General features: G+C 42.1%; 1 protein-coding gene and 1 long non-coding RNA gene across 8 annotated transcripts in view; both read right to left on the bottom strand.

Annotated features, from left to right (window-relative positions):
* Nucleotides 1-2,429: 2,429 nt before the first annotated feature.
* LOC122884564 lies at nt 2,430-7,811 on the bottom strand. The gene is made up of 3 exons (XR_006379922.1): nt 7,169-7,811; nt 3,781-3,864; nt 2,430-3,653 (listed from the first exon to the last, which is right to left on the bottom strand). It is a non-coding gene; the product is annotated as an uncharacterized LOC122884564 (long non-coding RNA).
* A 1,113-nt stretch (nt 7,812-8,924) lies between these two features.
* LOC122884563 (adhesion G protein-coupled receptor A1) overlaps nt 8,925-13,516 on the bottom strand; it is a 166,350-nt gene continuing 161,758 nt past the window's right edge. For all 7 annotated transcript variants that reach the window (XM_044214628.1, XM_044214630.1, XM_044214629.1 and 4 more), the window contains one exon: nt 8,925-13,165. In XM_044214628.1, the coding sequence (XP_044070563.1) occupies nt 11,737-13,165 (1,429 nt within the window). In that variant the 3' untranslated portion in view covers nt 8,925-11,736. The remainder of the gene's footprint in view (nt 13,166-13,516) is intronic.

The raw sequence follows: 13,516 nt of genomic DNA, 5'->3' as shown, positions 1-13,516 counted from the left end.
CATTGCACTGGATACTTGTATCTTTTAGAATTGAAGTTCTTTTACGTGTTTGAAAAGCTTTAAATGAGCTGGCTCCTCAATACATCAGAGACTTTCTCTCATTTTATGTTCCAGATCACTAAGGTCGTCCACCGCTTTTCTTTTAAATGTTCCTTATGTGTCCCATAACCGTATCGGTGAAAGTGTGGAACTCACTGCCTCTGCATATTATAATGGCAACCTATCTCAGTATTTTTAAAAGGAAATTAAAAACCAATCTTTTTAATCTTGCTTTTAATTTTAATTTGGAGTAAAGTTGGTTTTATCCTTGGCGTTTATTTTATTTGAATTCTATTGAGTTCTATGTATTGACTTTTAACACTTCACTGTTTTATTGTTGTAAATTTTAGTCTTACAAAATGTTTATTTTTTGTTGTTGTTGTTGTTTGTTTTGCGCAATTTTACTACGTAAACTTTGGGCTACATGTTTGTATGAAAGGCGCTGTGTAAATAAAGCTGAGTTGAGTTGAGTTGAGTGTTTGCCCTTGTCGGCCACCATACCGTATAACTCCAGAACCTGTAAATCATCACGTTTTTAAATTTTCTTCAGTATCAAAGTAATCCAGTGATATTTGTCTACATATCTACTGGTACACTGCAAACAGGACCTGCTAATAGCTAATTCGGCATACTGTTAATAGTGCCAATTTACCAAAATGTAAACAAATATAGCGTTAGGCTAAAAAAACAAGGCTCAAATTGAAGCCCACAGCTAACCTTTCGTTAATTCTACCCTATTACACTATGTAGGCCTACTTCCTTTTCTTTTCTTTCTTTATTTCATTTAAAAAATGAATTTACTTTTCTATGGTTCATCATTTTTGTAGGCCTATTATCTCCATTATTGTTGCGTTGCTGTGTTCTTACTGATCTTTGTCATTTCAACATTAGGCCTATGTGAAGCTTTTACTTTGCTGTCTTGAGGATATGATGCTAAAGTTAGTTTCAGAGTTTTCAATATTACAATTATAATTATAATATTTTCATCATTAACAAAAATCTTACATAATCATAACAAACTTAAAGAGCAAGTTAATTAGTATATCAGGCATGACGATATTACTGCAATACATAGCAATAAATGCCTAAAGTAATGAAAAATGTATCTCCGGTAAGGTGGATTACTGACTGCATTACAATACTGACATGTAGCATTATGTAAACAGCATTGTATGTGTGTGGATTGGTGTGTTTGCGTGTGTGTCTGAGCTTGGGAGAGGGTGAGGAAGCACTCGAGCATAACAGTCGGGGAGGGAATAAAATGCATATTCATCAGGCCTCGCAGACAAAACAATGTACTGGCATAATCTCTGCAACGAGCACGGATTAAATAGCTGCAGTAAGACTTGATATGTTACAGCAGGACAGACATTTATGAACTTAGCCCATGGACTTGCCACATGATAATGCTTCACAGGAAGAGAGTAAGGAAGGAGTTAGAATGAATCCCTGCATACATTTGCATTTGGCTGGGGGCTGGAGTTCAACAGGGCCCCCCCATTTTTCACCTCCATCTGAACACTTAATTACTTCAGCTGGCTAATCTTTCACTTAATAAAAATCTATTAAATGGGCCCGTCTGTCTAAACAGGACGCGATTTAGAGAGCCTGGATCAATGCCCCAGTATTACTGCTACACTTGGACAAGACAATATTTTGTGCCTAGCATATCAGTCTTGCAATTACACTTCCATACATGTGGAAGTTTCGAATTGACTCATTTCTTGACCTCAACCATAATCTTTGTCTGTTTATTTTTGTCTGGCAATTGCAGTAGCAGAGATCATCTCTCATCTGGTTTATGATGAGTTTCGCTTTCTGTCTCTGTGTAGTAAAGCCTTCTCCAACCACAAAGAGGAATGCAGCTCATGCATTAACCTGTCTGTTGACCTCTGTCTAAACCTCACAGATGCTGTAAATAAAGGCGATTCGCTGACATCCATTTGTGTCCCTCAGCACCTCAAGGTGCCAATTTTGACCACTAGATGGCATTCCTGTATAGAGAGCAGAGAAGAGCAGAAATCTGACACCACAGACAGGACTGGCAATCAGATGTTTCAATGTGTTTGCATAATTGAGGCCACTACCAGCTACATTACATCATGCATTAACATCACTGTCTGGTTTTATATTGTGAGTGAATGGCAGTAGCAGTTTCGATGGTTCTTCCCAACTTAGTGAGGACTTGATTTCTGTAACACTCACACACACAGAGGAAAACCCTGAGGAGCTCTCTGAACGCTTCTCCATTTTAGAACTCACATTTGCGCATTTGGCCACATGCTTAAAGCCTTTAAGAGTCAAGTGCACATTTACGATCTGAGATTCCCAGAACTCATCTGTTGAAAACAAATTAAACTGATGACAGATTGACTTTCTGGAGCATACAGTTGGTACTATGAATCCTTAGTGAGAGAGTCTAAGATGAAAAATGTACCTCGGGCCGTAGCCAGGATTTTAGAAATGCGGAGGACGTGTCCCCCGCAATGCATCCCCCACCACTCAACCATTTTTTCTATTTTAGTTTTTTGGCATTTTATTCCTTTATTAAACAGCAACAGTAGGAAATGTCAGGAAATGAGGAGAAAGAGAGAGAGAGAGAGAGAGAGAGAGAGAGAGAGATGAGGAACAGCATGCAGATTTTGCAGTTCATAGTGCCTCAACCCATAACCTAGATAAGCTAACCCACAACCTAGCTAAAGTTAGTTATATTACTTGCTGTATCGTTCGCTCTATATAATGGTATTTGTCATGGTATTGGATTTCTCCAGAATTGCATACCCCACCTTTAATATTCCCTGCATTGTCTGGTGTAGTTGTATGATGAAAGCTAGCTGCAGCTGGGTAGCATCACCACTGCTGTTACACCCTCACGCCCTAGACCAGTGGTTCTCAGACTTTTTCTGTTGGAAGCCAAAAAAAGGTCATGCCCCCCCACTACACGTAAATGAATTTAATTCTTATCAATCATTAACAATATTGGGGGAGCAACAAATAAAATAATAATAATAAAAATATATATATTGGGTACATATTAGGCCAGGCTTGCCAAAACCCCCAAATGTACAAACAAAAAAACTTACTGTAAGCGAAGTATTGTAGTATATGATCATGTAGCACCCCTTTGCAGAGCTGTTACCGTGTTTTTTATGACATACAGGATAATCATTGCAGTTCCCTTTACAAACTTTGTCAAAAGATTCGGATAAACCGTCATTTTTTGGATATAGAGGAGGAGGACACCGGTTCTTGGCAGCTGTGTAGGATTTAACACACCCGTAACAAACAGCTACTGTAGCGTAATCTCCTGGCTTCACTGCTCCCTCTCCATCCACTCAATTCTCCTTCCTGCTCCCTGGTCCTTTGCCCACCATGCCGTCCCCAGCTGTCCTGTTCTCTCTCCACTGAAGGAGGGAGGAAGAGGGGGCAGGGAGCTGGCCGGCTTCAGCCCTGCTTGCCTGCCTGGCTGCCTTGATGTTACAGACTGCAGTAGCAGCCTCTTAGGCCCCCGTAATCCACTGGATTGTTGCTTTAAAACCATCACGATTCTTTGCTCCCTTCCAGTTGTACCGTGTTGCGTCACCATTAGAGGAAGCTATAAATAACAGAGGGGGCTGTGGGGGAGGGAGGGGAGATACAGGACTATTAAACACATAGAACAACACAGATTGGCAGCTACTGGCTCCCTGCGAACCTAACACACAGCTTTGAGTTAGAGAGCGAAGCAATATTCATACTTACCTGACTTAGTCTTTGGCATGCATCGCAATACTCTCAAAGGATTTGATGCATAAAGAAATTCAGCAGCGCAGCAGGGGCCAATGGCTGTGACGAGAAAACAAGTTACAGGGAATATTCAGACATGTCACTCACCAAGACGTCAAAGTCTTTTTTCTTCAGAATGAGAAGCTACCTCGGATTGTCACATCATAGACTGAAAATCAGGTGCGGCTGTGTTGACAGTAAGCCACTGTGAAATAGCAGAATGGGGTTGAGCTTGGTAAAATAGGTTGGGGTTTTTGTTCATTACTTTCATGTGCTTTGACAAGTGATGTAGCCTAAGTCTTCAGAGGTCTTCTTGGGGGAAGCTGAGCGATAGCGATTGGCTGGAAGGCAATCTCTGCAGAGGGAGACATACTGAGGCAAAACACAGCTATGACAACCAAATAAACCAATAGAGCTGTTTTTGTTTTCCCATGTCTGGAGCCCCTGTGCACTGCATTAGCATACATCCTATCCTTTGCCCGCCAGGCAAACAACTACAGTACAAGTCTGTGTAAGGAGAAGCAGGCTGTTTCTTCCAAGTGAATAACGTAGGATGACAGAGCAACACGCTTCATAAGTGTATACGTCACTATCAATTACTACGTCATTATGACTGCATCTTAACTAACGCTACCATACAGTGGAGTGGCGGAAGGCTTCTGATTTTTACATATAGTTGTACTAATCAATATTTCTTATATCAAATATGGATTAAATTACAAGATAACAGCATAAAAAGTGCAATATTTCCCTCTGAAATGTAGTGAGGTCGAATTACAAAGTGTAAAAATTGAAAAACGTCTTCTTGTTGGAACTCCCTGAATTTTGATCTAGTCTTGGTTTAAATTACGATCAAATTGTTCTTTGTGGTGACTTTAATATTCGTGTTGATGAGTCTTCTAATGTCCTTGCTGCTGATTTTTTAAATATCACTAACTCTTTTAACAACATGTGTCTGGCCAAACTCATTCCCGTGACCACACTTTAGACCTAGTCTTTAGTCTGGGTCTGAGAATACTATCTGTGGAAATCAGGGACATCCTCCAAAAAATAGATCAAACTCAAAGACTAGAAAACAGCCATGGTTAAATGACAGTAAAAAGAAATGCAGAAGAGCAGAACGCAGATGGAAGAAATCAGGTCTCCAGGTCCACTTTGTAGCTGTGAAAGAGTTATTACTCTTTATAATGGGATGAAAGATGCACAAACATGTCATTTCTCTGCACTTATTTCTGCCCATCAGCACAACCCCAGATTCCTATTTAAGACTGTGGATCAGTTAGTTAACCCAGTCTCTTTTTGTGCCTCTGCTGATTGTGATGCTGATTGTGAAAAGTTTCTTTTGCACTTTGCTGGAAAGGTGGAGTTAATAAGATCTGGTATTACCCCCAATCCTGCCTTTTTAGATATGGATCACCTGCTCAGGGATTCTTTGACCAATTTTTCTGCTGTTACTCTGCCTGAACTCGCAGACATCATGTCTCTTATGAGAGTATCCTCCAGCCCTCTGGACAAAATCCCAACTAGGTTTTTATTGGAAGTTATGGATTGTATTGCGCCCCATTTGGTATCTATCTTGAACAGCTCACTGTCTACTGGCTGCGTCCCAGATTACTTTAAAACTGCTTGTGTTCTACCAGTCCTAAAAAAACCTGGGCTTAATCCCACCATCCAAGATAACTATTGTCCAATCTCCAAACTGCATTTTATTTCCAAGGTTCTCAAAAAAAAGGTTTCTAAGCAGCTTCTTGCTGCTGTAGAAAATAATATTACCTTTGAAAAATTTCAATCTGGCTTTCGACAGCACCACAGCACTGAGACAGCCCTTCTCAAAGTCACTAATTTGTTCAATTCTTGTGCTGCTGGACTTAAGTGCTGCCTTTGACACTACTGATCATGGCATTCTTCTTATAGACTGAGCCACTGGGTGTGCATATCTGGCACTGCACTAGATCCCACTAGATTGGTTCTCATCAAATTTGTACAATAGGAAATTCTGTGTCAGCATTAATAACTTCATGTCGTCGTTTTCCCAAATCAATTATGGTGTGCCTCAAGGTTCAATTCTGGGACCAATACTGTTCTCCTTATATCTGCTCCCCTTGGGTGATGTCACCCGTGGACATGGGATTTCTTTTCATTAGTATGCGGATGACACACAGTTGTACCTCCCTGTTAAGCCCACTGACCTTAGTATGCCGAGTTCGCTGCAGGACTACCTGTCTGACATAAAAAACTGGATGTCAATAAATTTTCTTCAGCTCAACTCAAATAAAACAGAAATTCTTGTTATTGGGCCCTAACATATCACAAAACAAATACTGCCCTCTATTGGCTACGTGTCACAACATATCAAGCCTGTGACTGTGGCTTAGTAGTAGAGCGGGTTGTCCACCAAGCCCGCATGTCGAAGTGTCCTTGGGCAAGACACTGAACCCCAAATTGCTCCCGAGGGCAGTGACTTCGGTGTGTGAATGTGTGTGAATGATTAGTTACTTCGATGAGCAGTTCTGCCATCGGTGAATGTGATATGTAGTTGAAGCGCTTTGAGTAGTCAGAAAGACACTATATAAGTACAGTCCATTTACCATTTACCATTACCAGGTTTCAAGATATCTTGGTGTCCTGTTTGATAATAATTTATGTTTTGAGCAACATATCACTAAGCTTGTCCAATCATGTTTTTGTCACCTCAGAAACATTGCAAAAATCCGGTCCATTTTAAATCTTAGTGATGCAGAAACTGTTGTACATGCTTTTATCTTCTCACGCCTTATGAGTCTTAGTGATTACTTTTAAAGCTCTCCATGGCCTGGCTCCAGATTATATTTTAGACCTTATATTCCCTTATGAACCTTCACATTCTGTAGTTTGAGATCTTCAGGCAGGGGTCTTCTGTCTCTTCCTGAGTCCAGGATGAAAACAAAGGGGGACAGATCTTTTGCCATCAGGGCCCTGAGGCTCTGGAACAACCTGCCTGAAGAAATTAGGTTGTCTGAGTCTTCTGAGTATCTTCTTTTAAGTCTCTTCTCAAAACGCATTTTTATCAGAAAGCATATCCTGATCTTACCTGAGCTGTCTGTTTATTTTATTGGTTTTGATGTATTTTATCAGTCACTGTGGTATTGTATTTCTCTCTCTGTGAAGCACTTTGTACTTTGTTTTGAGTGCGCTATAAATAAAGTTTATTATTATTATTATTATTATTATTTTTACTTTCCGCCACTGCAGTAGCCTTAGACACACATTCAATCATACACACACATCCCAACACACATGGAGACATTTCAGGGTCACCCCCTCTCGTTAGAAATGTAGTTTCCAAGAAACCAAGTGATGATATCTAATAAGAAGTTTTGCCCACCTCTTTCTGTCTTCTCTTCCTCTTTGATCTCTCCACCTCACTCCTTCTGTTTCTTTCTTCTCTTAAGCCTCGAACTATCCACCCAAATCCCCCCTCTCTGTCTCTCTCCATTCACTCTGCAGCTCTGCCTCGCTCTCCCGCCCTGCGAGTCTCGAGCATGTTATTTAAGTCAAGGACGGCATTAGCATGACGATCACAGCTTTCTATCACAAGTCTTGTCTGCCAAGGCTGGAACTGGAGGAGCAGGGTTTGTTCTTAGGGTGGAGAGAGAACTACTAAACATGCGAGGAGTAAAAAGAGAGAGAGGGAGCCAAATGCATGTAGAGACAGGATAACAGGATAACATGGCCTGTAAGAAATTGAAGATGATTTGTGATTACGTAAGACAAAGCATACATGTGTCTACATTAAAGAAAAAAATATGTGCCATACGTTGTCGGATTGATCTACACACTTGAAGAAACCCCTTTCCTCACTGTCAATGAAAGACAAAAGCATTTTCCTCAAGTGTCAAGAGATAGACCTACAAAGAGACTCAAAAACCATTCCCCCGACCACATGTACACCTCCTTCATCATCATATGAAACCCTCAGTGAAGTCAGATCAGACTGTATGTATGAATTCCTGCTTGTTATTCCAGATCTGATTAATCATGCGTGCCCACAGGGAAAAAAACAAACATACATGCAACATATTGTCATATAGTCCCAGGAGCACACATGCATTTTAACAGGCACACTCTCACTTCGTCTCCACCTCTCTTTGCTCATTCTCTCTATTTACAAACCTATTTATTACAACAGGAAATTAAAACACAGTTAATTGTATCATAAACACACATCTGTGTTACTAAAACCAGATTAATTTTTAATGAAACAGATGCCGTCCTGGGCCAATTTCTCCCTTCGCCAACCACCACGGTCCAACCTACCGCGGCCTGCAGTCTTAAAACCACGTGGTGAAGCATCCTTTTGTTTTACTGACTCTCTGTGGTAAGATGAAAACGACAGCACTTTCTGGAAAAACACACTTACTGGTTCAAAGACACCCTCGGCAATTAAAGCCATCATAGCCTTATACTAATTATCTATATAATCACCACTGCAGCTCATTTGGCACTGCAGCACATAAAATAATTCAGTTTTTTTTTTTTTTTTGGAAAGATACTGGCTTCAGACGTCCGTGACTCACTTTTCATGGACACCCTGCAGTACTCATGTTCAGTCTGGGTCTTTATAGCAGACAGAGGAGAGATGGGGTCTGACATTTCACATGGCTTTCAGTCAGACGAATAATCTGATGGTCGGGAGGGGGGTGTGTGGCCTTGGAAAAGAAAAAAAAAACACCAGCTGCATATTAAATGTGCTCAGGCATTTCATGGCCTGTCAAACCTGGGTGTGATTTGTGATGCACGGAAGACACACTGTCTCATTTCCTGGGTGATGTGTGCACATATGGACGCCTGTGCATGTATCTGTACAAGGTCTGGGAATACACAACACACACACACACACACACACAAACACACAAACACACATTGGCAGTCAAGCCTGCTATCATTTGAATTCGTCCCCTGTGGTGGCGCCGTAAGGCATCTCAATCACCATCACGCTGTCAGAAGAAATAAACACATTATGGCGAGAATTGAGAAGAAAAAACTGTCTTTTTCTTCCACTCACATTCATCGTCATATAAGTTTAAATGCACTCTCTACTCTTTTACACACGTGGCTCACACACAAACACAAACCAAAGATGCTCTCATCCGTTGCATGGTGAAAAAATACATTTATTGGAATCTGTGTCAATGTAGAAAAAAGTGAAAACTGGCTTTAGGTTTTGTCACAGTACCACAGGTGAATATTCCAGCAGCCGTCTGGTGAGCCGAAACTAAGTCAGCAAGCTTGTTTAGGGCAGTACATCTGCTACTGATGACAACAGAGAAGTTGGCTTACGGTGGCCTATGATACCAAACACATCGTCTCACAGACACTGAAAAGCTCAGGCTGCTCCTAAGACACACCACCAGCAAATACACATGTTGTACAGCAATAAACCTAGACCAATGTTCTCTCAGTTTAATGTGGGTTTGGCCAGAAAGGCTGATTTCAAATGTTTTGTTGTGATACTGTTACAAATCCCTTTCCAATAACTGTAAAGCCAGGGCCACTGACTGCCAGCCTCTAAGGTGGCTCAAAGGAGCCTGTATTATGTGATCAATTGTGGGCCACTGTTTTATAACTCATAAGTTGGGCCCATAATATCCCATTTTGTCCCAGACCCTGGAAATAACTCCAGTGGCCCTGTGCAAAGCAATGAGGTTCATGCATCATCTTTGATGTCTACCAGGGCCTCCTTTCACTATTCAAAGCCTGCCGTCCAAATAAAGGGAGTATCACATTAATATTTCTCTTTTCTTTTCTGCACAAGTCACTTTTTTAATTCAGATATTTCTGTCTGAACAAACATTTCTATGATAAATGTACTGTAAGTGACAAATTATATTCTGGCAGGCCAAACGTTATTTATGGGTAGTGCATTTCTATTTCTGATATGACAGGTTAAGTCTCACAACACATGGCGAGTCTGCATACTTTATGAAGTCAACTAAAATTGCAACAGAAAAAGGCATTTGAAAACAAAAAGGACATTTCTAAACTCAGATACTGAGTATTAACATTAAGGGGTCAGTTTTTTTCCCCATACAACTTTCTTTACATATATACTTATTTTATTCTTAAATATCTTAAATCTCATATAAAATAATTCATCAGAAACTGATTCTATATACACAGACAAGAGTGCACAAGATGGATAAAGAGATGGTGTGCATGCTGAGGTGGTTTCGCGAGAGCAGAGTTTGCTGTGAGATTATATGTGCTGCTTGGATGTACTTTCTTTTTTTTTACGTTTGACTTTTCTGACGAAATGTATGACTGGTTTTGTCTGGAGAATCATACTCAATATCATCATTCATAAAAAAACAACAAGTGCTTCTAAATCAATATGGAGCGCCTTTTGCCTTCTCTTCTGAGTGGCAATTCTTCAAAGAGAATGTGACCTTCATGGTAACAAAAAAACTATCCATACTTCAACCTCGGCCTCTCCTGACGCAAGTTATCTACCAAAGCAGAACCAAGAGCATTATGATTTTCTGGACTGGATTCTAGGATAAAACTAAGCTTAAAGTCTTGTTAAATGGAGATTACCAGTGGGAAATAATACAGTATTTGTTGGGAACTAGGCTTAATCTGAGTGTGACAAAAATTATACATACAAGGTTGCAGCAGTTGTATCGAGTCGAGGCAAATAATATATTCATGGATGAGCGTTCATTTACACTGTTAAAAAATAGCAGATAGCTACACACAACAAGGCATGCATGCTTTGGAGCTTAAAAATAAATAAAATATAAAGGGATTTCATTTGCACTCATTTCTGCCATGTGTCATTTTGTGGCTTTAGCTAATAGTGGTTTAGGTTGGCCAAAATGTTTTTATTTAGGGAAAATAATAGGACATTAGTCACAGGCGAGTTTCCCAAAGCAGCTTGTTGTTTCTTCTATAATCACATTCACACTCTTTTTTCCCTAAAATGTAAAGAATCATATGCTGATGTCTGATAGCATGTGCGAGCTGAGCTGAGGAGGATAAAAAACCTGCACACCAGTTTGGCAATGAACTCGCTGTGAGGACCTCGCTCTATGTGGCACAGTGTTAATAAATATCACGCTGGATCCAATGACTCAATGACACCAACTCTCTATTCACATTGGCTACGCTGTTGCTGTTGATGCTGCCGTTATTTACTTCTCTCCAGAAGAAAGAAACACAACAGTGAAGACATCATACAGTCAGCACGATCAATACCAACCTGGAAGAGGATGCTTAATTTCACTTCTCTTTTTCTGTTGCTTTGAATTTTCACAACTTAACTGGCATCCACACATCTCTGGCAAGCGACAGTATCTTTGTATATTATTTAGAAAATCTCTAGTAGATATTCACAGTTGCTTGACTGAATGGCAAAAATACCCATGAAGTCTAAAATTGCTGGTTTAGTCGTCTAAAACATGGATGCCAAGAGTTCTTTAAAGTACTGGAGGTTCACTGTCATTGTAGACTATTTGATGGATTCAGATTCAAAGTGTAAAAAAATCTTGCAGCGTGTTGCCTTTGAGCACTAACACACATATTCATACATACAACCATTCATTTTCTTGTATATATATAGATAGAGATCTGTAGTAATATGGAACAGTGGAAATACCTTCAATTACATCTGATGGTGATGTGACACACATTTCACAAATTCTTCTTGGTGGAAGAGATTCTGTACTGTGTATGGATGCTCTTCAGGGAGCATTTACATGATATCAGATTTCTGTACAGTAAAACAGCACACATAAAAACATGAGGACATTAAAATAAAAATATCCCACGCTGATTGTGATGTTTAAAATGTCCAATTCATTTTTTTTTTTTTAATTCTAGAAAGGGAGGCGAGGGTTTATTTTTGGCGGGACGAGGCAGGGGTGCTGCCTTTTTCCCCTGTTTTTCCTTCCCACACTACACAGTAGTTTCATTCTTCCAGGGTCCAGTGCGTATATTCCCTGTGCTGTCTGAGGTGTACAGGAGTCCTTCATGCAGGCCCCCCTTTAGAATGCCATTCTGATTGGGCGGGTTCTGGGGGTAGGATTGTCTGCGCGGGGCGTGCATCTCCAGATGGTGATGTGTTGCCGTCGGGTCCTGCTCGGCCACTTTGCCGCAGCCACACAGGAAGACGCCTGTGTCGCCTGCCTCTGCCGGGCACAGCGAAGGGAAAAGGTCTGCCTTGGCACAGCAGATATGCCTGTGGCAGGGATTATGGCATGCCAGGGCCTCGTGCGTGGTGGCTGTAGCGGCGTGGCATGTGTGATGCCCATCATGGTGGCCTTCGTGGGCCAGATGTGGACAGATGTGGGTGTGACGCTCATGTGTGCTGTGGGGGCTGTCACTGTGTGAGCTGTGCACGCTGCCTCCATCCACGCTGGAGGGGATGTGATAGGCGTACTCCCTCTCACTCCCTGCTCCGCAAGCACCGGCCCCGGCCCGGCGGCTGAAGTGTCTGCCTTTAGTCCTGGTGCTGCTCTTTAGGCAGGGGTGCAGCTGGATACCTGGTCGGTAACCCTCTGGGTCAGCATGTAGCAGCACGTGTGTAGCCGCCGGCTCTTCTTCCATCAGCTGCTGGCTATGCATTGCGGCGCAGCACGGCGTCACCGGTGCCAGACACGTCACGTGATTTTGCGAGGATGGAAGGGCGGCGTGTTTACAGTGACCTAAACTGCCATGGCCGCAGCTCATCAGTGCTTTACCCTGACATGGCGAGTCATGGTGGCAGTGGCTGTGGCCGTGGCCATGCCCGGGGGTATCTCCATTCACGTTGACCTTGGGGCGTGCTTGAGCAGGCCCATGGGCGCCAGAGCAGGCATTGGCACGTCGTCCGGGACAACAGGAACACCAGCAATGCCAGACATCGTCACGCTTGGCACAGTGATGGATGAGGATGAAGAGGCCAAGGGTGACGGAGAAGGCACCGTAAAGGCAGCTGAAGATCATGTCCAGGAAGTGGCCCTGTGACACAGCCAGCGCCCCGAAAGTCCAGGTGGCCAGGAAAAGAAAAAGGGTGAAGGCCGCCGTTCGTAACTGAGCCTTGAAGGAGTGCTCATTGGCCAGCAGTGCGGGGTTAATGGGAATGCCTGGGCAGCCAGCGGGGCAGTGACTCCCACTGGGTGGGGCTGCAACAGCCCCAGGCTCAGCTCCCTGGTGGCAGTGGGTCGGCACGTCGACGGCAGCCAGCCTCTGCTGCTCCTCCGGCAACTGCTTGAGCTCGTACTTCTTTTCTGGGTGTCGCCGCAGCTGGATGAAGGTACAGAGGAAGTAGATGCATGTCACCAGGACGATGAAGGCCACGGGGCCAAAGAAGGCTCCCAGGCTGGGCTCCCATGCCATCCAGCAGCTGCAACACACATGAATACCACTGCATTTTAATACTTTGATTTCTGTTCACATTTCTAAAAAAATCTGCAGAACTGAAATACTGAACGACTCAAACTCTACTACTTGTTTTAACAGGTTTCCAATGAAACCTTTAGCTTCAACATCACATACTGTACACACAGTGCAAACAGCATTAATATAATGTTAATATAATAAAGTTATATGTATACTCACATGCAACCTTGTTTTTAAAAAAATGAAATCAAGGTTTATTTCTGGAAATAATTAATAACACCTGGAGGAAAACACTATGTGGAGGTGTATAGATGGTGCAAAAAATCAACAGAGGGTGTAATTCAACCTTGAGAGC

The sequence above is a fragment of the Siniperca chuatsi genome, linkage group LG11, assembly GCF_020085105.1.
Source record: "Siniperca chuatsi isolate FFG_IHB_CAS linkage group LG11, ASM2008510v1, whole genome shotgun sequence".
NCBI lineage: Eukaryota > Metazoa > Chordata > Actinopteri > Centrarchiformes > Sinipercidae > Siniperca > Siniperca chuatsi.
This window is presented reverse-complemented; position numbering and strand designations above follow the sequence as displayed.